Below are 23,569 nucleotides of genomic sequence, written 5' to 3' on the forward strand. Positions count from 1 at the left end.
TTTATACATTATTTTAGTAGTTATACACTATTTTAAGTTTTTATAAACCCTCCCCACACACTTATACACCAAATATATACATTACTGTACAACACGTACTACGCCTGTGAAGAACGAGTACCGCAAAAACCCGCGAAACAGCGAAAATACCGCAATAAATATTTTACACTAATATTGATTGAAAACAGCGAGTCCGCGAAAATTTTTGCATCTTTAAAATTAACCAGCCACGGTACATACTGACGTGATCGAAATAAGAAATGAAAAATAACTGAGTCCATATCCACATGCACTATATTCTACTTTATACACTACATGCGCGATGACGCTGGCACATAGATTTACGTACCAATGACATCATCACCAGGCGCCCGCTAGAGGCGGAGGTTGACGGCTCTCTTACACGTTGGTGTGTTGATTAGCTGCTGACGGCTCATTATCGGTATCGAGCGGGCGGCTGGACTGAAATAAAAATGTCTGTCACAGAGATGTTCAGCTACATCCAGGGCTTCCTGAGCGCAGACCAGGACGTCAGAGAGGTATGACCGCACGGCGCGGCGTTAGCTCCTACAGACTGGTAGCTAGCAGCTAACCGGAGCCGAAGAGTTGTCATTAAACGTTAAACATTTTCTCTCCATAAAGAGTGATTTAACCTTAGTTGGTGAGACATTATATACAGTAACTAATACTTTTTATCCCGGTTGATTACAGTTCACAACAGACATATCACTTTTCCTGGAATATAAATTACATTAAACTCTGGTGTTGTTTTCCACGCCTGTTAAGTGACCTCCGGTTTTTCCCAACCAAAGTTAATGTGAAAATGAGTGAATTTAACGCAGAGTCGCTTTAAGTCCGAGTACAGCTGATTGATTGTGACTGTATACCCCCAGACACGTTTTAAACCATTAAAAAATATAGTCAGCTAAAAAAAAAAAAAAAAAATTGACATTGCCCTTCCTAATTTAATAAGTTAGACTATATGAATGCACTGAGAAGGAATTGCACTGTGTGTTTGTGCGTCTGGAGAAAGCATCTGACTGTGGTACTGCACGAGGAAGTCAAGAGTGGCAAAATATGTGAGGCTGGTGCAGGACATGTAAGAGGACAGCGAGACAGTGGTGAGGTGTGCAGTAGGAGTGACAGATGGGTTTAAGGTGGAGGTGGGGTTACGGTGGATCGGCTCTGAGCCCCTTCTTGTTTGCAGTGCTGATGGACAGGCTGACAGATGAGGTTAGGCAGGAGTCTCGTGGACTATGATATTTGCAGATTACATTGGGATCTGTAGGGAGCAAGTGGAGAGGTGGAGGTATGCTCTGGATAGAAGAGAAATTAAAGTCCGTAGATGCAAGACAGAATACATGTGTGTGAATGAGAGGGACAAACGTGTAGCTACAAGGAGTAGAGGTAGTGTGAAGGTAGATGAGTTCATGCACCTGGGGTCAACTGTCCAAAGCAATGGACAGTGCAGAAGTGTGCATAGGCAGGGTGGAGTGACAGAGGAGGATGTTAGGGATAGGGTGAGGTGAAGGAAGATTATCTGCTGTGTCAACCCCTAAAGGGAGCAACCAGAAGAAATCGAATACACGATCGAGCATAACATTATGACCACCTGCCTAATATTGTGTTGGTCCCAGTCATCCATGTCATGTAAAAGAAAACATGATACATCAGACCAGGCCACCTTCTTCAATTACTCCGCGGTCCAGTTCTGATGCTCAAGTGCCCGTTGTTGGTGCTTTCAGTGGTGGACAGGGATCAGCATGGGCACCCTGACTAGGCTACATCTATGCAGTCACATACACAACAAACTGTGATGCAATGAGTATTCTGACACCTTTCTATCACAACCAGAATGAACTTTTTCAGTAATTCGAGCTACAGTAGCTCATCTACTGGATCTGGCCAGAGTGGCCAGCCTTTGCTCTTCGCATGCATAAGTGACCCTTGGCCACACATGATCCTGTTGCTGGTTCACCGCTGATTCTTCCTTGGACCACTTTTGATAGATACTGACCACTGCAGACCAGAAACGCCCCACAGGAGCTGCAGTTTTGGAGACGCTCTGACTCAGTCATCAAACCATCACAATTCACAAACCACCAAAATCCTCACGCTGCTCATTTTTCCTGCGTCTAACACATCAACATTATCTGGACTTTAGTAGAAGGTGTCAACATTTTATTCTTTATTCCCACTTGTTGCAGGATATTCGTAAGGTGGTCCAAACCTTGGAGCAGACCGCCAGGGAAATACTAACAGTACTACAGAGTGTTCACCAACCAAGTGGATTCAAAGAAAGTGAGTGGTTGGTGGTGCATTACGTAGTGTAGATACCTGTATAAAATGATTTTTGACCCTCTGATACCAAAATGCAATCTTTTCCCCTTTAGTTCCAAACAAATGTGCAAAGGCGCGGGAGCTGTTCTGCACAGTCAGGACACAAATTGCAGAGCTCAAAACAAAATTTCCCGTGGAGCAGTATTATAGGTAGGAGCGACTTTCTCGATAATTACACTTGTCATTATGACTATGCAACGCTAATGAGATTTGAAGGTTTGTTGTTTAGTTCATTAAAAACAAAATTTTCCACAATATACTGATAATAGATGTTTTTAAATGTCTTTTTATTATTATTCAGTATTATTTATGTACCACTGACTCCCTATGAAATCAGGACTTATTGTGAGGAAGTATCCTGAGGAAATCAAGTGTTTCTCTGATCTCGTCTTCTCTCCTTAGATTCCATGAACACTGGCGGTTTGTCCTGCAGCGTTTGGCTTTCTTAGCAGCGTTTGTTGTCTACCTGGAGAGTGAAAGTCTTGTGACTCGGGAAGAAGTGGCACAGATACTCGGGAGTAGGTACCAGTTAATGTCAAAGCCTAAGTCTCACTGGAGAAAGCTGCCTAACTTTACTTCCTCCGCTCTTTTCACCTTGTAGTCGAAGTGGTGCGAGAGAAGGGCTTCCACCTCGATGTAGAGGACTACCTGGCAGGCGTGCTGATTATGGCAAGCGAACTGGTGAGTTTACCGTTAGTTGTTACGTACAGTCGTGTTCTGTACAGTACTGTGAAAAACTAACAGCCTTACCTCTTCCATAGGAATTAAGAAGGTAAGTAGCAGCGAGGTGCTGAAAGTTAAATGCATTTGATTGATTGCACATCAGCAAGTCTGAGCACTGTCATAAAAGCAGACATTTTATGAGTTTGCAGCACGACTTAGGTTTGGAAATTTCATCTTGAATAAACCACAAGATTTCTGGAACAATGTCCTTTGGATAGATGAGACCAAGAGAGGACGTCTGACAGCTGTACTGTAGCTCAACCCCTTTTTCTGATCTAGTGCAGTATAGAGCTTTGTAGTCATGATAAAGTACTGTAAAGTTTTTTTGTGTCACACTACAGTCTGAACAGTATGAATATAGGGTCATTTCTGAGCTGCATATATACACTTAATAAAACAAAAAGTTGTATAGAACAGCCCTCCCCAGCCTTTATTTGGTTTCAAAAAATAACATTCATAAAACTCGTCTAAAGGTTCGATACCTTTCAGACATGTTCAGCATAAACTAAACTTTATAGCCTTTAAAAGGCATGATTTATTGAAGTATAAAGTATTTATACTTGTAAGTATTTTTTGCTATAGGCAGTGTGTGTTACACAGCTGGTTCTCCGTCCATTTGATACAGGCTGTATCTGTTTATACTGGAGGCTGATCCAGTCCCAGCTGACACTGAGCACTGTTTTTTTTTTTTACATTAAACAATTAAGTCATGAAGCCAAAAAAAAAAAAGTGAGAATTTGCTGCGTCTGCCTGCTCGCCAATCAAATAAATGTAATTTTTTAAAATACGTTTTGCATTGTTGATCAAATAAATGGAAAGATGGCACCATGGGCTTTGGGAAATTCTAATAGAGCTCAGGCATGTTTAAGATATTAATCTAATAAAAAGTGTAATAGTTTAGCCTGTGATAAAGAGGCTCAGTGGCAGTTTAAACTAGCAGCTTCAGTTGTTAAAAGAGTAAGTTGACTGACTTTGCCCCTAACTCCCCCTGCTGTTTGTTCCTCCAGTCGCGGTTGGCGGTAAACAGCGTCACAGCAGGAGACTACAACCGGCCGCTCCGCATCTCCAACTTCATCAACGAGCTGGACTCTGGCTTCCGTCTGCTTAACTTGAAGAATGACCCGCTGAGGAAGCGCTACGACGGCCTCAAGTACGACGTGAAGAAGATTGAAGAGGTGGTTTATGACCTGTCGATCCGCGGCCTGGCCAAGGAACCCGAAGCCGCTGGTGAGAAGTAGAGTGGCGAGGGTGTGATTGGCTGTAGGAGGAGGAGGAGGGGGGCGCGGTAGCCGCCCTCCGAGCTGGGACCTCTCCACGGCTGCTGCAGATTGGAGACCTTACACCACCTGGAATGCAAGAGCCAGGGATCTGCCTGAGGCCCCAGCAGCCGAGGACAGACTGTTCAAGTGTGTGTGTGTGTGTGTGTGTGCGTGTTTATGAGCGTATATCTGTGCGAATGGATGCATGAGAAGTGCGTCTGATGGAAGGCAGTCTGTCAGAAGGATAGCAGAAACGGTGACACCCTCGGTCAGATTGCAATCAATGGTTTGATTTGTTGCTGGTTTTCATCTGATTCCTGGTCGACTGAGCTGGTTTTTGCAGCTGTTCATTCTAACTTGCAACAGTCATTTTTTTTTTTTTTATTATTATTTCTTTACAGTGTATTGATGTTTATTTGTTTAAGAAGACAGAGATTGCTCGGAGTAAAATGCTCCAGCCAGCTTGTTTTTCTGTGGTTGTTTGTATGCATTTATGCTAGTTGTTGTTTACCAGCTGATTTGATGCCCAGTGTTTCTTAGGACTCTGACTTATTGTTAAAAAAAAAAAATCATCCAGGAGCCTCATTTATAAAGAAGGTGGTTGATGCAACTTTCAGGTATTAAATCTAAAATCTGTAAACACAGTAACAGATTTATACATTTTAAAGCATTTTAACTCAGAAGCTTTTGGATTTCCATCACTTGCATTTATAAAAGAGGCTCGAGGAGAGGAGGAGCCAAAGATGCACTTCACACGACACAAAGCTACTGTGATTAGTCAGGTAGGTTTTTTGTTTTCCTCCATACAGTAAGGAACCCTTGTGGATCAGTGCCAATGAGCGTGTGTGATTAGCAAATACAGAAGAGTCAGAATGTCTCAAAATGCATGTTCTGAAGTTTGTTGTCATTTCTTGGTTTTCACAAACATCTTGAAGGTTTGTTTTTGTTGTGGGCATCCATGCTTCAGTTTGCTTCAATACTTTCATGTTGCTGGATGGTATTTTATAGAAAATTTGTGATTTTGTTTCTGATAAATTGATCCCACTTGTTCAGCGTGTTGTCTTTGAAGTCCTGAAGATGCTCTGAATGACCTTAAATACACACCTGCAGACTTTATGCAGGAAAACACAACAATCACAGCTGTGTTTAAAATCTTTTAATATAATGCACAATATATTACACTGAGGAAATAAAACATTGGGTCTTTCATACACAAATGAAAAGAAACTAATGAAACTCAGCAGGCTTTTTTTTTTTTTTTTTAAATCTGAAACTGCATCCTCCATCAGCACAGGAGTATTGGTATGGAGCTGAGCAGCCTTACCCTCCAGAACACAGTGATCGTGCTACTTCATAACATAACAGCATTGGTCTTATCTGGTGGATTTGGTTTCGACGACTGGATCGACTTTATTGTTTCAGAGTGCTGGAATCAGCATCGGTCGACCAGAGGCCCTCTCACATCAAATACGGTCAACAATAATGACTGCGTAACAGATGTTTTACCAGCTGTTACAGTTGAGAATATTCTATTACTGAATCATAATAATAAAGTGCATCAACCAAAATAAAGCTTTCTTAAATTAAAAACACACCAGGAGTAGTAAAAACACAAATCAGAAGAAGACACAGGATCAGTCGATCACACCAGCAGTCGGCGACTGTCGAAGGAATAATTATATTGCCTGTAAATGAATCTCAGTCAAGTGACGGAGAGCAGACGAGTCTATTTCAGAGGTTAATGCTACTGTGACGGATTGCAAATAACTTCAGTCAGTTTTCATTTAACAGTGATCAAGTACCAAGGCACAACAGCTCATCGCTAAGTCACGTAACACAGCTGGAACTGCGTTACGACAAGATGCTATTATTTATTTTTTTGAGGCATTATTGTCAAGTTAGAGTTTTTCCAGCCTTGATGCCAGAGTTTCAAAAAAGCAGAACCTTTGTTTGGGGCCTTAAGGGTGGGATTAAAAAATAGTGTCATAAGCAGTAAAATCACAATAGATTAGTGGGCTAACATAAAGCCAGCAAATGTGAGTGTTTCAGTGGTTTGTTTATTTATAAACTGACAAACATCAAAATTATAAATATAGTAAGTTTGGATTGATAATTGGTAGCAAAAAGACCAAAATCTGCCCGATTTCCACACTCACAGACCAAATGACTGGTTTAGCTAACAGCCAGCAGATCATTGAACAATGAAAACATCTGTTTGTGGATTCTCTATTATTAGATTATTAGAATATTAATGCATCTGCGCAGAGGCCAGTGGTGGTCTCACACGAGGTCCTGAAGCCGAGGTTGGAAAAACTCTGCACTTAACACACAGGTAGTGTTTGACGCCACCCATTTCACATGATGTTACGACAAAGCAGACTGACTAGACTTTTTCACAAATTGCTTTCATGGCACTTAATTCTAATGACTGTAACAGAGACGTCCTCAGTGTTCGGGGAAGCTTTAGTCAGACTCCAGCTGAATCTGTCACATAAAACTCAGTGACACAGTGAAGCAGGATTACCACCTGGACGCCAAAGGAAAAAATGAAATGCATATACAGTAGCTACTTAGTTTGAAACTGGCAGAGATTATTGCTGTTACGTGAGTTCTCATTTAAACACGGTGACACCGGAGGTCCGTTGAGCCTGTTCGAGCGGCTCTGCTCCACTGCTTCTCTGGCAGTGAAGGATTGCTCTACCGCCAGCGTACAGCAGAGGGCGGCACACAGACAGTATAGGGCAGTGACGACAAATTAAAAACCACCGAACAAAGCTCTGGATGACGTTTATGCCTTTTCATACCAGAAGAAATGTTCTTAGATCACACTGTGTTGTATTAAATTTAAAAATAAAAAAAGACATTACAATTTTTCCCGCTGCTGTCAGTCAGTCATGCTTTTCAACACATACGCTACGTACTGAAAACACAACTTTGCTTCTCCGAGAGTGAACAGTTTTACAATCAAGGCTGACGAGAACAGCCCAAGTTTGTTTTCATTTCTTTTCCTTTCTTTTTGGTCGTCCAAGAATCTGATATTTCTTGTTAATGTAACGGCTTAAAATTAAATCTACACCCATTATTTTATGACAGTATGGCGCACTTACAGCTTTGTAACCAAAAAAAAAAAAAAGTGCTTCATCATTTTCTTACCCTCATGAGACTTTGAGAACTTTTTTTTTTATTTATTGTTACTGAACTCTAACAAGTTATAACAGTGGTGTCACTCGGAAATGCTTCATATTGTCAGCTGATTTTTGCAGTAGAAGGATTCGGGTTATTTACAGTGTAACAAAGGTGAGTGAAGGTTAGTCTCAGGACCGCGTTTGGTTTGTATTGATCATGATGTTGGGCAAAGCGTTACGTCTTTTCCTCCAGGTGCCCAAGTCTCGAGCGTATCTCTTAATCTGGTGGAACCACTGCTGGGTGCGAGATTTGTCCGAGGCACGGAAAACAAAAGACTCCCGCCGGATATCGAGCACCTCGAATGTGTCCTCGCAGTCCGGATCTGTCGACACCACGCAGTTTCCTAGACGGATGGGCTCTCTCAGCACTGTGAACTTCCCGCTGCTCTTGTCCTTGATCAGAACCAGCACTCCATCTCGAATGCTCTCTCCGCCACTTTCCACCTGATCCCCCCGAGCCACCAGGTCGGCGCCCTGTCCCTCACCTGCCCGCTGTGTCCTCACCATCAGCAGGCTCTGGACGTTTTGGAACTTGAGAGCCTTGCTGCCTTTCTTCACCCACTGACCATCTGCCGGCTGGGACAGCTGGAGCGGTCCCTCCATGACAAATCGTGTGTTTTCTCTCGCCCATCCCACAGTCTTCATCGACACCTCTCGCATCTCGATGTTGATGACCTCCCGGTTCTTGCGGCTGTCGCGGCGGAATGAGCGCAGAGACCAGGTGACGCCGTTGCCCTCCTGCTTGGTCTTCATGTTGATGTGTTCCAGATGGGATTCGACCCGACTCTTGGCCTCGCGGAGACGTGCATAGTCGGGGTGGCATTCGGGAGTGACCTTAATGATGCGGCTCAATAAAAGTGGGTACTTGGTCACGCGCTGGAGGGGCGCCATTAGGAAGGAGCGCAAGTTCATACGACGCAGCGCTGTGTTGTCATTCTGAGAAACATCCAGGAAGATTCTAAAAAGAGAAGTGAGAGAAAATGAAGATGAGAATGGAGACATTCTTACAGTCTTTGGGGAAACTCTAAAAAACTTGATTAATGGGAATCATAAGATGGCCTGACTCATGGGTGAGCTGCGGTTCTGTCTAAAAATATGAATCATTGCAGCTTTGCACCCGAAATAGAACTTCTTCTGAATAAGTGATAACTCGCTGTCCTTTCCATTAAGAATTACTCAGAGCAGCCGTGGCAGGAACAAGAGAAAGCTCCCAGAGCAATTTTTTCCATCACACAGAGCCACAGGAAGAAGAATCCTTGTACTTTGTGTGTACCTTAGCAGTTCTTTCTCTTTCTCCAGTGTATTGAGCAAGTTGACTGAGGTGGACTGCTGCAGACAGTAGGTCTGAAAGGCGGGCAGCATGTTGACAAACTCCAGAAAGATCTCTCCTATGTACACTGTCAGCAGATCTTCATCTCCCTGAAATCAAACCACAGGAAAGCAATCACCTTAAAAGTCATTGTCTAAATTGGTATGCGCAGATTTGCCTCATCACTTCTCACAAGGCTACACTGAGTCAGCACAGCAGTTATCAGGAAGCAACAGTAATAACTGTGTTCTATCTACGTATCAGATCCACCAGAGTATCTCTGAGTCATGCTTCCCATTGAGAGACTTTCTCTACAGCCAAGTGCAGGTTATAACAAGGTGGATACTGGAGCCCGACCGACGGGCCGATATCATTAGCTGATATTAGCTATTTGCCGATCGATTGGTATTGGCATTGATAATGGCTGATAAATGGGAAAAAAACAATAGAAGAATCAGAAATGAAGTCATGAGTGTTGATGTTTGCATAGTTTAGGCAAGACACACAACAACCAGCTGATCCAAGCAGAGTCTGGCAGAATGTAAACAAGTAATTAAATAACTATACATAACAAATCTCTTTATGTTTTGTGTGTCTGAAAGAAAAGAGTATTGGCCGATATATCGGAATATCAGATTTTTTATCACATTTTACAAAGAAAATCTAAAGATCTTTCATAAGTGGATACAAGTACCAAAATTAGCATATATGCTCTCTTCTAATGACTCTTTAAAAAAAGCCCATTAGCCATTTGAAAAATTCAAGCTGGCCGTTGGCTCTTCAAGAAATTTCTTTCTTTAAGGATAAGAGGACTAGAGTTGCCATTTTGAATGGTCTTAGTGTTTGGCGTGTTTGGTCATTTTAGCAATAATTTTATTTATAAAGCATTAAAAGACATGTTACAAAGTGCTTTATAAGTCTGAAATTATTCAAAGCATATTCTATCTGCAAACAGGGAGTAGGGGTGTAGCAATAGAGGACAGTAACTATACGAGGGTAGAACACAGAGATGTTGAGTTAACAAAAAAAAAAAACTGATTTATAAAACTGACATTGGTGACATCACTGCTGTCAGACGTGTTGATGACCCCCAGGCCATCTGGGCACTAGGTGTCTGTTTGGCTGTGTTTTGCTGCGATCTGTTATGCAGGAGCTAATTGGAGGGTGATGAGCTGCAAGATCAACACCTGGGCCCAGTGAGCTGGAGTATAAAAGCTCCCCCCTTCCTGCAGTGACTGCCTGACTCTGACACTGGCTCTGATCAGCTCAGCTACAGCATGTTTCTCAGGTTTCTTTTGCTTTCTACATACTCAGCCACCCGCCTGTGCACACTTTACACTGCTGACTTACAAATAAATACACATTGTTTTTTAGTTTAATTATATTTTTTGCAAATAAACTGTAAACTTCCAAGTTCTCACCTTGTCTTGTCTTCCTTTTGATCTTGCAACCAATGAGCTGGGCTGTACCAGCTAACTAACATTAATAACTTGTTAGTGTAGTTAGATTAGTTTCATGATTTAGCTAATAGATTACCCAGGCAGCACACTGGTGCAGTGGTTTGTGCGGTCGCCTCACAGCAAGAAGGTTGGACAGCCAAAGGGTCAACCCTCCAAAGGAACGCATGCCAGGTTAATTCTAAATTAGCAGCAGGGTTTAGGTGTGAGTGTGAACGGTTATTTGTCACTCCTTGTTAGGCTGTCCACGGTATACCCCACCTCTCTCCCAATGTCAACTGGGAAAAGCGGTTAAAGGGACAAACGCACAAATCCTGATCCTTGCCTCCATTTTTGAAAGATTTTTTGTACAGTTATCGGCAGAATTAATGCCCCTCTGCTCTAATGATGACCACTGATTTTTTAAAATTTGAAATTAAAGTAAGTTAAAATGTCTTAAGTGCTCTGTATAGCTGAGGTGATTCTTTACTGTACACATTATCATCACTACAAGCAAAACATTTTAATACTGCACATACAGTACACAGCCACCCACTGTTAATGTAAACATATTCATGAGAGCATGATTAATGGTTCCTCTCCTCTATTGACAACAAGTGACCTTGATTCTCTCATTGCAGTGTAACATTTTTCTCTGCAATCGCTTTGAGTGTATACATCTAAGTGTATACACTCAAAGTGTGTGAGCACACTGATGTTTACACTCAATCTGTAAAAGGGCACTTCTTTGTTGTTGTTGCACTCTAAATACATCTGAAGGTGAATTATGTAATAACAGGAGTCTGATCAGAATACCGAGCTGGTATTCATGTGTTTGAGAGACAGAGGGAGAGTGGATCACCTGGTCAAAGGCCTGATCGATGCTGTCCTGCAGGTGCTCAGTGAAGCGTTCGTTGACGTCTATTAACTCCTGAACGTTGCTGAACACCACAGTGAGCTGCTCGGCGGTGAGCAGCCCGGCACTCTGCATGGGGCAGTAAAACTCCTCTTTGATGATGCGCAGGTCCTCGCCGTAGCTCGACTCTGTGTTCAGAAACTCCAGGATGGCTTCCTTGCGTTCAATGCGCAGCTTGGAGCAACGTTCACACATGCGCTCTCCCCGTTCTTTAGAGGCCCCGTCCCTCAGTCCACAGTCTGGACACGGTCTCTGGGCCTCCCAGGCTCTGAGAGAGGCAGACGGTCTCTTCCAGGTGCGGGACAGACCTGGCCCGATGCCGCTGTCTACACGTTCCACGTCAGCTCCCCGGTTTCTGCGGTAACGGCGAGGCTCGTTGTCCTCTTCCTCACGCTCGTCGCTGAGGCCCACCACTCCGCTGTCTGCGCTCAGGCTGCTGATGGTGCTCCAGCGGTGCTGTCCGGACCGAGTCACACCTAGAACTGCCTGGCGCTCCTCACCAGGCGGCTCTGAGTGACCACGAATTGCTGCGGGTGCTGGGGAGAGGGACGTGAGGATGATCAGTCGTTAGTAATTGTGATGTTTATTGATTTACTCTCCAGTTTTTGTCAATCACACAAACGTGAGATTGTGGAAAAGGTTAACAAGGTCATCATTATCAGATGTCGTATTGACGTGTGTGTGTGTGTTTGGTGGAGGTGGTGAGAACAAGGTCCAAAGGCCATAATGTTCAGAGGAACTTACATAAGGGCTGTAAAAACAGATCAAATGTAGCTCCTAAAAGCCTTAATCTTAAAAAAAGAAAATGTTAAAGAAAAGAAAAAGTGGGGTGGACTGTAAAATACCAGGCTCAGCTGGAGGCTCATTCACAATTTATTTGGATTCACCTCATCTGGTGAGGTCAGAGGTGTAATGAGGACAAAGAGCTCTGTGAAGGTACAGACATTTGTTGATAGCAAGGAAGCATCAAGTCAAATCCCATCTTACAGTTTTGGGGTCAGTGCCAGGTTCTGGACAAACTCATTTTGTAATTACTGGGATGAGGTCTATAACACAATAGGAGTATGAGTAATGTGTATATGTTGAGCCCCAGAAGTGAAGCCAAAACATCTCAATCACCCGATTGTAGATGGATGCAATATAAGTCATAAGCCCCACCTGGTCCATGTTAGCAGCTGGGAAACTGGATTAGCTACAAAGCACACTGCTTTACAGCTGACAGCTGGACACTTAGCGGGCATTCCAGGCTCTGGTGGCATAGGTAACCAGACAATACACCTTTTGGTAGCCGCTTCAATCGCTCGCCTTAAAGTTGAGGAAGTTTAAATAGTGAGCTGCTCATTTTTGCATCACTAATATTTTTTTCACCTCTGGCCGCTACAAGATACTCCACAGTTTCTGGTTGTTACTTCACTGTTAAGTCTCTTCCTGTGTGGACGCCTCTTTGTATTTTAGAAAACACTTACACTTAAGCAGCGAGGACTTACAGAATCACTGCTCAGAGAAGAAAGCCTTCTACTGGGGCAGATCTTTGTCCGTACTTAAAAGAGTGAATATAAATTATCTATTTAAAATCAAACAGAAACAGTAAAGAGTAAAGTGTTTTCAAGCTTATGTCTTGTTGCCAATTTGCTAACTAATCTTCAGATAATGTTGCCCGTCCATGTGTTCAGTAGTTGAAATGAACATGATTTCTAAAAATCATCTGAAAACACAAAGAACAGACACGGTTTTAACGTAGAGAGAAGGTTTTGAACATTTGCCTTTAAAATCCAGGTGTTTCTAAACTGATTCATGAATAGTGTAATACGTGCACGCATATCAGACATATGCAAACACAAAAGAAGGCAGTGTAAATTTTGTGTGTATGTGTGTGCATCACTTAAAAGTCTAACTGATACAGAACGCCTAAAAGCCTTACTGTGTGACATCCCAGCAGCATGCTAAATTGTTACCCGACGCCTGAGTTCCTTTACTGATATAAAAAAAAAAAAATCTGCTACAAATGAAGATGGGACACAGACTGGTGCATAAAAATTCACCCAAATGCTGGAAATGAAGTGCCTGATAAATGTGCAGCTCCTGCATAATGAGGTAAACATTTAAGTAAAACACACATATATCCATGAAATCAGCCTCTTTTTGCTATCTGTCCACATTCTGTTTGTGTACCAACTGAGAAAAGTGCAACCAGACTTGACACATGGACGTACTTTGATGTTTGTGCTGTTTCAGTTGCAGCAACACTGAGATTTTGGTGAAGTCATCCTGATTTATGAGATTTATTTATTTATTTATTTTTTAAATCTGCCACTGGACTTTCAGTTTCATCCTAATTAGCTCCATTTAATTTAACTAAAAAGGCAGTGGTAGTACATGTTAAAGGGGAAGTCCAACACCATGACAAAAACAAAACGACATGTGTCACACTTATGTACTCACCACTGTCTCTGTCTCTATCGCGGTCTCGGCGATGGCTGTGGAGTCGAGCGGCGGCAGCGATCTTCATCTCCAGCTGCTTGCGCTTGGAGGCGTCGGCCGGCATGGGGTCACTGTAGTGGGGTCGCAGGCGGCACTCACGCTGCGCTCTCACCGTCTCAGCCAGCTCATAGGCTGCGTCCGAGCTGGAGCGCCTGCAGCCCAGACTAGCGTGCTGCCAGTTGGAAAGACATGTGTGTCAATCAAATGGCCGCGTTGCTATAGCAACAGGTGAAAGAGGGCAAAGCTCTCTGAGGTACTGAGGTGGCAATGACAACAAGATTGGAATCCCAGCTTGCGCATCTGTGTGTGTCTGTGAGAGGAGTTATCACGCACAGTGTCACCGTCTTCACTGGCATGACATCATTACATAACAAATCTTGGTTATCTCTCTCATCCCAGCTTGTAGAACTGACAAGAATCCAAATTTCATACTCGGATGCAGCACTAATCGTCTGCCAAGTCTCGTAAACAGGCTGTAAATACAGCAAGGCCACGCTTTGAAAATTCTGCTCTTATCACAACTTCAAACTACCCAGCCTTGAAGATGAGAGATATCCTCCAGATGACAAATTCTTTAGAGGTTAAGCAAGGAATTCCCCAAACACTGCAGCATTCGGCATGGACGAACACTCCTCTTTTAGGGTCTCTCAAGCCCCTGAGGAACAACCTGTGATATGAAGTTCAAAGGTCATCGCTATAGCATTTTGCTCCTCACCCCAGAGGCATTGCCAGCATCCTTTGTAACACCCATGTACTGGCTTCAGATTACCCATTATCTTCCTAAATGTAGACAGTCCTCCAACTACTAAACATGACTGAAAGGTGCAAGATTTTCATCGCTTTATAGAGCTTGAAGCTATCAGATAAAATGAAGGAGAATAATTCATATTCTACTAAATTATCAAATAACAGCCCTTTCTTTGGGAATCCAGAGGCTGTGAATTCAAAGCCAAAAAATAAAGGAAGGCAAGAAAGAAGCAAACGCATCTCGACATCTGCTCTCTAAACTACCTATCAGCCGTGCAACATGCAAGCAAGATACGACTCCATGTCAGTCCGGCTCTTCTGTTCTGCAGATGCAGAGAGGAGCACGATGCACGATGCTAGCTGCAGCTGAGCCTGGTGTCAGGCTGCAGCCAGCCAGCAGAGAGGAGCCACGCAGAGAGCAGCAATGATGCGCAGGAATGAGCTACCAGCATCAGCCCACTGCTGGAGGGGCTTAATCCTCTTTTTTTTTTTTTTTTTTTTTTTTTTTTTACTGCATCCTCAGTCGTTGAGCTGTAGCTGGAAGACAGACCGCTGCATGCTTGTTCTCAACAAATACCTCTGCATCAGTATGTATGAGGGATGTGCATGTGTGCGTGTCGCAGTCCCCTTGCTTGTCCCAGTCATCGATGAATACCAATAGATCAATGTGTTTCTTGCACACTACGAAGCAACAGCAAAAAGCGGCGATCTAAGAAGCGCGCAGGCGACGCTGTTAAAGCATGAGAAAGAAAAACAATGAGAAAGAATCCTTACGCATTCTCCTGGTTCCTCTCTTCCTCCTTCTCCTGCAGGTGCCTCTTCGCCAGCCTCGGCTCCGCAGGCCGTTGCCGACGTTGCCATGGCAACGGCGGAGGGCTGACAGTCGGCCGAGGGGGCGGTGATGTCACAGCCTCCGTCCCGGTCACCTGACAGCCTGACGGGGGTCTCAGCGGAGATCTCTGCACTGCAGCTGGTGGAGAGAGGAGGAGATGAAGGTATAGAGGAGGGGAGAGAGAGATGGATGAAGAGAAGGGTGGGAGATGGGGGGGTGAAAGGGAAGGAATAGAAAGCAAAATGAAAAGGGGAAAACAAAGAGGAGGGAACAAGAGGGACATGTGGAAAAAGAATTGAATGTAGGAAGAGGGGAAAAAAAATTATAATTCTGGCAGAGCCCTCTTCCTTACAGCATCTCTGTCATTCATTCCTCCTCATTCTTCCTTCTCCAGCTCACATGCCTTTCTTCTTACTTCTATGTATTCTCCACCACCCATCCTCCTCCTCCTCTACCCACCCAGAATACCAAATCAATGCCTTTCATCTCTTCCAACCCCCCAACCCTAAACTCCTCCGCAGGAGCACAGTAATTAGGCACACCAGCGGACATTTAACACCTGAACCCTCGGACCATGGGGACAATGCCTCTTCGCAGCCACGCACAAACACATGGAAGCATTATACTTTTACTTCATTCCTTTGTCTGACAACAGGGGATTCATTCCTGCGGCACACAGACAGCATGAGATCTGTGACATCCCAAAAAGCACGCAGTCGATGACACACTGTTGCACTGGAATTTCTCTACACTGAAATTCACATATCACTGAACACACAAACCACGAATACATGCCTGCAGGGACTTACACAAGCATCTATAAAAGAAAACAAACAGACCAGAAGCCTAAGCAAATAAGAATCCCAAGGAGTTGAGACCATGTACCACAAGATGTGCATCTTGAATGTGGACAGGAATTATTGTTGCAATTCACTCCCCACATCAGTGAGTGTGTACAATGAGTTTATTAGAGCCCGTTTGCAGTGAGTTTATTAAGACACATATACGGCATGAGTGAACCATGCAGTATATGTGGCCTACCCAGCGCATTAGATAAGACAACATAAAAGCTAATCATACTTGGGTGGCAAGATTAGCTTTAAGGCAACGTTGAGTGCCAAAACCCCCTGCTCCCAGACTCCAAAGTGAGTCAGTCACTTAGAGAATCTCATGTTGAAATGCACAACTTTACAACAGCAAAAAAAACAAAAAAAACAATTTCTATACCATAACCCTGATGCATGTCTATACACCGATAAAGTGTTATGACCATTGACTGGTGAAGTGGATAACACTGATTATCTCTTTAACATGGCACCTGTTAGTGGGTGGGATATATTAAGGTATAAGGGAACATTTTGTCCTCAAACTTGATGTTCGAAGCAGGAAAATGGGCAAGTGTAAGGATTTGAGGAAGTTTGACGAGGGCTAAATTGTGATGGCTAGACAACTGTGTTAGAGCATCTCCAAAACTGCAGCTCTTGTGGGGTTTTCCCAGTCTGCAGTGGTAAGTATCTATCAAAAGTGGTCCAAGGCGTAAGAGCGACTGGGTCATGGGCTGCCAAGGCTCACTGATGTGAAGGCTGGCCCGTGTAGTCTGATCCAACAGATGAGCTACTGTAGCTCAAACTGCCAAAAAAAAGTTTATGCCAGTTCTGATAGAAAGGTGTCAGAATACACAGTGCATCACAGTTTGTTGTGTATGAGGCTGCATAGCGGCAGACTGGAAAGGGTGCCCATGCTGACCCCTGTGTCACTGAAAGCACCAACAATGACCATGTGATCATCAGAGCTGGACCACGGAGCAACGAAAAAAGGTGGCCTGGTCTGATGAATCACGGTTTCTTTTACATCACGCAGATGGCCGGGTGTGCGTGCCTCACTCACCTGGGGAGCACCTGGCATCGGGATGCATTATGGAAAGAAGGCAAGCCAGCACAGGCAGTGTGATGTGTTGAGCAATGTTCTGCTGGGAAACATTGGGTCCTGCCATCCATGTGGATGCACTGTTACAGACCATGTGTACCCTTTGATGGAAATGGGATTCCCTGATGGTTGCGACCTCTTTCAGCAGGATAATGCTCCCTGCCACAAAGCAAAAATGCTTCAGGAATGGTTTGAGGAGCACAACAGGGTGTTTGAGGTGTTGACTTGGCCTCCTAATTCCCCAGATCTCAATCCAATCAAGCATCTGTAGGATATTCTGTACAAAAACGTCCGACCCTTGGAGGCCCCACTTTGCAAGTTACAGGACTTAAAGGATCTGTTGCCAACATCTCGGTGCAAGATGTTGCTCTACTAGACCCCTGAAGCACACCTTCAGGGGTCTAGTAGAGTCCATGCCTGGATGGGTCAGGGCTGTTTTGGCAGCAAAAAGGGGATCAATACAATATTAGGCAGGTGGTCATAAGGTTCTGCTTGATCAGTGTATACTCAACCTTTTAACCATTATAAAGGCTTCGACTGACAAGCAGCTTCACTTTGAGTTACAGATTTGTGGTGTTGGTTCCTTGTGGAACATTTTTATTTCACTTACTTGACATGCATTAAAAATTTAAACTTCACTTGCTGTGGTAGTAAATTGTACCAACAGTTTGTTCAAGAAGTGCTCCAGGTTTGATAGGTGAAATTCTAGTATTTTATGCATGTGCTAGCACTGATTAGCACTTTGGTCAACGTCGTTGTTTTAAATGTGCTTTATAAATAAACTTGACTTGACTTGACTTGATTAGCAGGTATCTGTGTCTGTGCAATGCATTCAATGGATGAGGGCATTGCTAATCAAGCTAGCGTTAGCTGACTAGCATTCCACACTCTCATCCAAGTCACTTCTGGCTCCATAAAACCATCATAGCGGTGGCCAAAATGCTAACACTGAGGCTTGAAAACAATGTTTCACACACTGCGGCCAACTTAGCGACTTTTCAGACATCCCTAGTGACACCCCCCCCCCCCCCCCCCCCAAAAAAAAAAAATGACTAGCAACTTTTTCTGGTGACATCAGCAACTTGTGGAGAGATTGGGAGATAGACCGAAAACCTGGAATATTCCACTGTTGCCATATTTTATGTACATACAGCCTTCTACTGCATCCCTTCGTATGCTTTGGCATTGCCCAGAGCTCGCTTTGGCACCGAGGGGGACCCAACCACCCTGGACCTCGTTTGGCCTAGATAAAAGAGGAGGGTTGAATGTAAAGCTAGCAATTGCACCCCACATAACAGTGTTTTTGTTAAATTTGATATTCCAACATTATATAAATCAATTTTGTCCTGTATTGTTTAATGTGGGTCTAGGCAAAGCACTAAAGTCATTAAGTTATTTCATAAAGTTCATTTGTAGTTCTGAACATATTTCAGGTGTTTTTTCCTCACTTTTTGTCTCTCCAAAGATGTTATTCCTCTCTGCTACAGCCTCGATTACAACTACATGCAAATGACCAATTAGTGATTAGCAAATGATGTCATATGGTGACTTCTAGTGACTTTTAGGACAGCCAATAACTACTTTCCTTTGTTCTTGTGGGAGTGCGTGGGGTTGTATGTTTGGCTGGACCTGGGTCTGGGCCTGTGCCTTGCCTCCTGGCCCATCCTTGCTGGTTGCCTCTTCCCCCCCTGCCCCCCTGGGGTGTGGGTACCTCCGGGTTCCTGGATGGGGCTGGATGTTCTGGCGTGGGTGGTGACCTGCTCCCCTGGGGGTTGCGGCGCGGGGCTGCGTTGGCCTCTTCGGCGTGGGGGGGGGGGGGGGGGGGGGGGGGGGGGGGCTCGGGCGGTCCTCGGGTGCCGGGGCCCTGGGGCCCTGCTGCTGGCCTGTGCGGGGGTTCTCGTTGCCTCGGGTTCTCTGGTGCCCTTGCTCCTTGACTGGGGGGGCTCCGTCCGAGACTTCCCTCCCCTGTCTGCTGGGGTGGGTGTGCGGATGTCTTTGGAATGAGTGGCCGCGGGTCTTCGTAGGTCTTGGTGGGCTGCTGGCGGCCTGGGCTTCCTGGGGCTCTCTTTGCCTGCCTCTAGCTTCTGATGGGCAGGGCTGCGGCGTTCTGCCCTCATTGGTAAGTACATTTCATGACACAAACACAAATACTCACGTAATCATAATACAAAAGGGTTGGTCTGTGTAATCAAGCAATTTTTGTTTTCCCCACACAATTATTAATTTTGCAAGTATTGTCAGTATCTTATGTTTAACAAGTGACTAATTATTTGGTTTATTCATCCTATTTTTTTCTCTCTATTCTCTTCTTTCCCTTCTCTCTTACTCTCTCTCTTTCTCTCCCTTTTTCTTTTCTTCTTTTCTTTTTCCTAAGCCTGTCAGCTCTGGCAAAATTCATCACAGTATGCTAAAAATAATTCAAATAAAATAAAGGGTTACACACTAACAAGAGAAGCCTATAGAGAACCCATAGAGCTCACCTTGAAATAGCAAATATGTTTGGCACAACAACGCTCTCAGGTCACAGTTCTGTTTGCAAGATCTGCCAGACATGACAGGCTTAAAAAAAAAAAAAAATAACTACTTTCCTTACTAAACAGTGGTTTCACAAACCAATGAGTGACAGTGGCTGCTTTCATCTTTTATATACAGTCTGTGTTAATTCCACTGTATGTTCTTTCATTCTTTCTTTATGATTTCATGAAGTTATTAAAATTAAGTCTAAATACAGGAAATATTGATTTGCAGCATTTTACATTTTGCTTATACCATTAACATCAGGAGAAAGAACTGTTATGCTGTATATTGATTTTGGTTTTTCAGCACTGGTAAGCTTCAAGGTCCAGTAGCCAAGAGTGGAAACTACCGTATTACTGCAATCATGGCAAGAAAAAAAAAATGTTGTAACATCAATTTTACAGATTATATTTTTTACTTAAAATAAAGGTGTTTATAATTTGTTATTGGCTAGGCGAGTTTAACTGCCCTAGGGATCAAAACCCATAATGGAGTCTTAACAATGTCTGGGTCTCAGAAGGAAAGAAATTTATGATGTACTGACTCCATCAAGGTTTGTGTGTAACAAGAACAAAGAACAGCTATGCTGATGATTTTTATCCAAAAATTTAGTGAAACTGGCTTCAGAGCTTTATTGTAATGTTGCATGAAATCTCGTCACTCCTCGTCCTCATGTTTTATGTTACAACAACAAGCATCAATCAGCCACGACATTAAAACATTAATAGTTAGAATAAATACGATTGATTATGTCGTTACACTACTGTGTTCAACTGGGAATCCCTCGGAAAACAACATTGACCCGGCCTTCAGTCTTCCCAGATGTAAACCTCATTGAGCAGGCTTGTGCTGCACCCTGCAACCCACAGCAACCAAAACATCCTCCAGTGCATGACACCGCAAAACAGCCCCAGAGGTCCTGTGGCTGAAAACCATCTGAACAGAGGGAGACCTACACAGTAGGCATATAGGTGGTTGCAATGTTGTGGCAGATCAGTGTATATTAACCCAGAATTATGAGCTAAACACCTGCTGTTACTACAGCTACTCTACACGCTACGCTTTACTTTTTTCTTATCCAAGTCTCCTTTACATTCAGAGCTTCAGCTTGTGATTGTTTCATTATTAATCTGTCAACTATGTTTTTGATTGATCTGTAAATTGATGTGAAATGGTAAAAAATTATAACTCAAGGATATTAAAATGACACATAACTAATATAAAACTAAGAAATTCATCAAGTGCTCACATTTGAGAAGCTGGGACCAGAACCAGTCAATTCATTGTTTCAGCACCAGTTCTGGTATAAAATTTCCTTTGGCTTCTCTTCAGTGTCTGTGCTGACTTAACACGAGGTCTTATTACGCTAATGGTTCTTACATAACTGCGTCTTTCTGGGTTCTGTCCCTCCCAAAGCAGTTAAACTGCTGAGCTCTTTCTGGACATGTCGTAAAAATTATTTTTCAACATCCTTCTTATCCTGCGTGGCAGCTGCGTGCACTTCAGCTCAATTACATCAAACTGTGGCAACCTGCACTTTGTTTCTCGAGAAACACCAACACAGCAGATGACGGTGTCCAAATCAAAGAGGTCCGAGTGTGGCAAAAAGCCCAATATAATTAATCCCATTCTGAGGACGCAGCTCCGAAGCATCCGATCGGTTTCCTGTTGAACAAACTGACATTAAAATGCATTTCTATCACAGTATTAGCTGTCACACCCTGGATGATGCATGGGATGCAATAACCTGTAGTTTAATTTATCAGGAAACTGCTGTGTGTGATAGATCACCACTCAGCACCGCAAGATGTGACACTGAAATTAGCCCGGCTGTCATTTTCACTGATGCATCTATCTCTCAAATGAATTCAATATATATAGCTCATTGAGTGAGTGCATTTAATTGAGACAAATACACAGAAAATAGATATAAATAAAAATTAAATGTTATGCAAACCACCCTCTTTATGCTGTATATATCACCATTATTACAGAGTAGAAATAACTCTGCGGTGCAGCTTTATGCTTCACTTTCTTTCTATCCTATAAAAACCCCCCTCTCAGGTGGGATAATATGAATATTACTATAATACTGCAGCTAAAGCACAAATGTGCTGCATGATGCACCTAAACAAAGATTCACGGCGGATGTCAGATACCTCAGGGTGCGGCGATCACAGAATACTGTCATGTTTAATTAATTAATAAATGTCCAAGTATTAAAACATTCACAGAGCCTCGGGCTATATTTAAACCTCAGGAGAGTGTGGGGTGTGTTGCATTATGGGTGCTTTTTGTACATAAAAGATGAATCCACTTTGGATGCTGGTGATGCGAATGGGCTTTACGAGCTCTGGAATACTGCTGACAGCATTAGCTGAGTAATTGATTAGTTGGACTGGGAGACAGTGAAATATCTCTTCAACTACTGGACTGAAATTTTGTGACTTTTTCTTTGTGGATTTTATTCAAGCCTTTCAGAAATTTTTGGAAGGAGTTTCCCCATCTCCTCCTGTTTCATATAGCCCCCCCCCACTGTCTGTCTAATAGTTTGTTTTACGACAAAATGCTGTCAGAACTAAAGACACTCAGCCTCGGCTATTCTTTGTGTTTAGCACTATCGAGCAAATTGTCAACATGCTAACAACCACTGTGCAGGTCTACAGAGCCACTAGCCACTACTAGTCTTGTTATACAGCTGAATGAAAGAAAGCAAGCATCCTGAAGGCATCACTTTGATCGGTTTTCATGCTTTTATAGACCATAAAGTCTGATCATAAAAAAATAACTTAGTTGCAGCCCAAGACTGCAGCTCTGCTCTCTTACATACTGAACATATTCTGTATCTACACAATCTCACACACGCAGCAGATATTTTTCTGCTGCCTTCATGCAGACATCCATCATTCTTTCTAGCAGAGCAGACAAAGGAGTGACAGTGAGAGGAGAGTCCTGACAGGCAGGGAAAGATACCGTCTATCTCCCATTTACCAAAGCGTCCGGCCTGTAGGGGGGTGGAGTTTATATTTTTCAACTGACCTTATCAAGCAGTTCTTTGTTCGGGGTCTAATATTTACACTGCGTGAAGACCTAAATGGGAGTCCAGTGCTGTAAAACACACCCTTGTCTTGTTTGTCCTTGATCAGAATGAACCACAGTGGAGTGAAGCCTGCATTTATTTAGCCAACAGCTGACACAGAGAGAGGAGAACCAGGGAAACAGCAAGTCTGCAGGGACAGTGGCAACCCTCCAGTCTGTCATGCCTCATGCCAGGCTCCCGCCCACAGTCTCGTCTGCAGAGCCAACCCTGTTAGCTCCGACAGCTGTTATCACAATAACTGAGATAAATCAATAACACAACACCACGTGCAGGCTTAAACAGATGGACGAGCATACACTGATGCAACACTGGAAGTGTACCTGCATATACTTCACTGATAAACCCATGCACTTCAGCAGCCCTGAGCCCTGACAAGGCCCAGATAATGCATACTATGAGATTTAATTTATCCATAAAAAAAGATTTAACTGGATTTTAAAACAATGTGCTTATTCATAATCCAAGTGCTACTTTATAAAAAAGCAGTGAGAGAGAGGGTTCGGTTCAAAGACACAAGGAGTTTCATAACTTTCACAACTATTCATAAGGTTGTCACCAGCCAGTCACAAGTAAAAGTCATGCAAAACTAATAAAATCATCTTTATCTGATTTTAACTCTCTCTGCAAGAAAAACTGATAAAAAACAGGTTTGGACTGTACTTTAAGTTGTAATGACTAACTGATCAATACTACTTGCTCTAAGTGATCGATAATTGTATAAAACAGCAAGTGTTTACTGCTGTTTACATCAAGCTAAACTCTGGAGAGTTGGTTTCAGAATGTAAGTCTAATTCTGTA

General features: G+C 43.3%; 2 protein-coding genes across 3 annotated transcripts in view; one reads left to right on the forward strand and one right to left on the reverse strand.

Moving 5' to 3' along the window:
• The first annotated feature begins 362 nt into the window (after positions 1–362).
• On the forward strand, positions 363–5,370 carry tsn (translin). Its single transcript, XM_030757622.1, has 6 exons — positions 363–539; positions 2,208–2,301; positions 2,394–2,490; positions 2,743–2,858; positions 2,942–3,021; positions 4,071–5,370. The coding sequence occupies exons 1-6, from the start codon at positions 474–476 to the stop codon at positions 4,299–4,301; spliced, it is 684 nt and encodes a 227-aa protein (XP_030613482.1). The 5' UTR covers positions 363–473; the 3' UTR covers positions 4,302–5,370.
• A 102-nt stretch (positions 5,371–5,472) lies between these two features.
• The window catches only part of arhgef49 (Rho guanine nucleotide exchange factor 49), a 71,485-nt gene continuing 53,388 nt past the window's right edge, over positions 5,473–23,569 (reverse strand). For both annotated transcript variants that reach the window (XM_030757618.1, XM_030757619.1), the window contains 5 exons: positions 15,171–15,366; positions 13,611–13,821; positions 11,115–11,704; positions 8,781–8,926; positions 5,473–8,465 (listed from right to left, as the gene is read on the reverse strand). In XM_030757618.1, the coding sequence (XP_030613478.1) occupies positions 7,637–8,465; positions 8,781–8,926; positions 11,115–11,704; positions 13,611–13,821; positions 15,171–15,366 (1,972 nt within the window). In that variant the 3' untranslated portion in view covers positions 5,473–7,636. The remainder of the gene's footprint in view (positions 8,466–8,780; positions 8,927–11,114; positions 11,705–13,610; positions 13,822–15,170; positions 15,367–23,569) is intronic.

This window comes from Archocentrus centrarchus, chromosome 21, assembly GCF_007364275.1.
Source record: "Archocentrus centrarchus isolate MPI-CPG fArcCen1 chromosome 21, fArcCen1, whole genome shotgun sequence".
In the NCBI taxonomy this organism is placed as follows: domain Eukaryota; kingdom Metazoa; phylum Chordata; class Actinopteri; order Cichliformes; family Cichlidae; genus Archocentrus; species Archocentrus centrarchus.

Bases quoted from the DNA above. Each gene is read 5' to 3' on its own strand.
- tsn (XM_030757622.1), top strand. From the start codon at position 474: ATGTCTGTCACAGAGATGTTCAGCTACATCCAGGGCTTCCTGAGCGCA. The intron at 540-2,207 runs GTATGACCGCAC...CACTTGTTGCAG, and splicing joins CAGACCAGGACGTCAGAGAG to GATATTCGTAAGGTGGTCCA. The intron at 3,022-4,070 runs GTGAGTTTACCG...TTGTTCCTCCAG, and splicing joins TGATTATGGCAAGCGAACTG to TCGCGGTTGGCGGTAAACAG.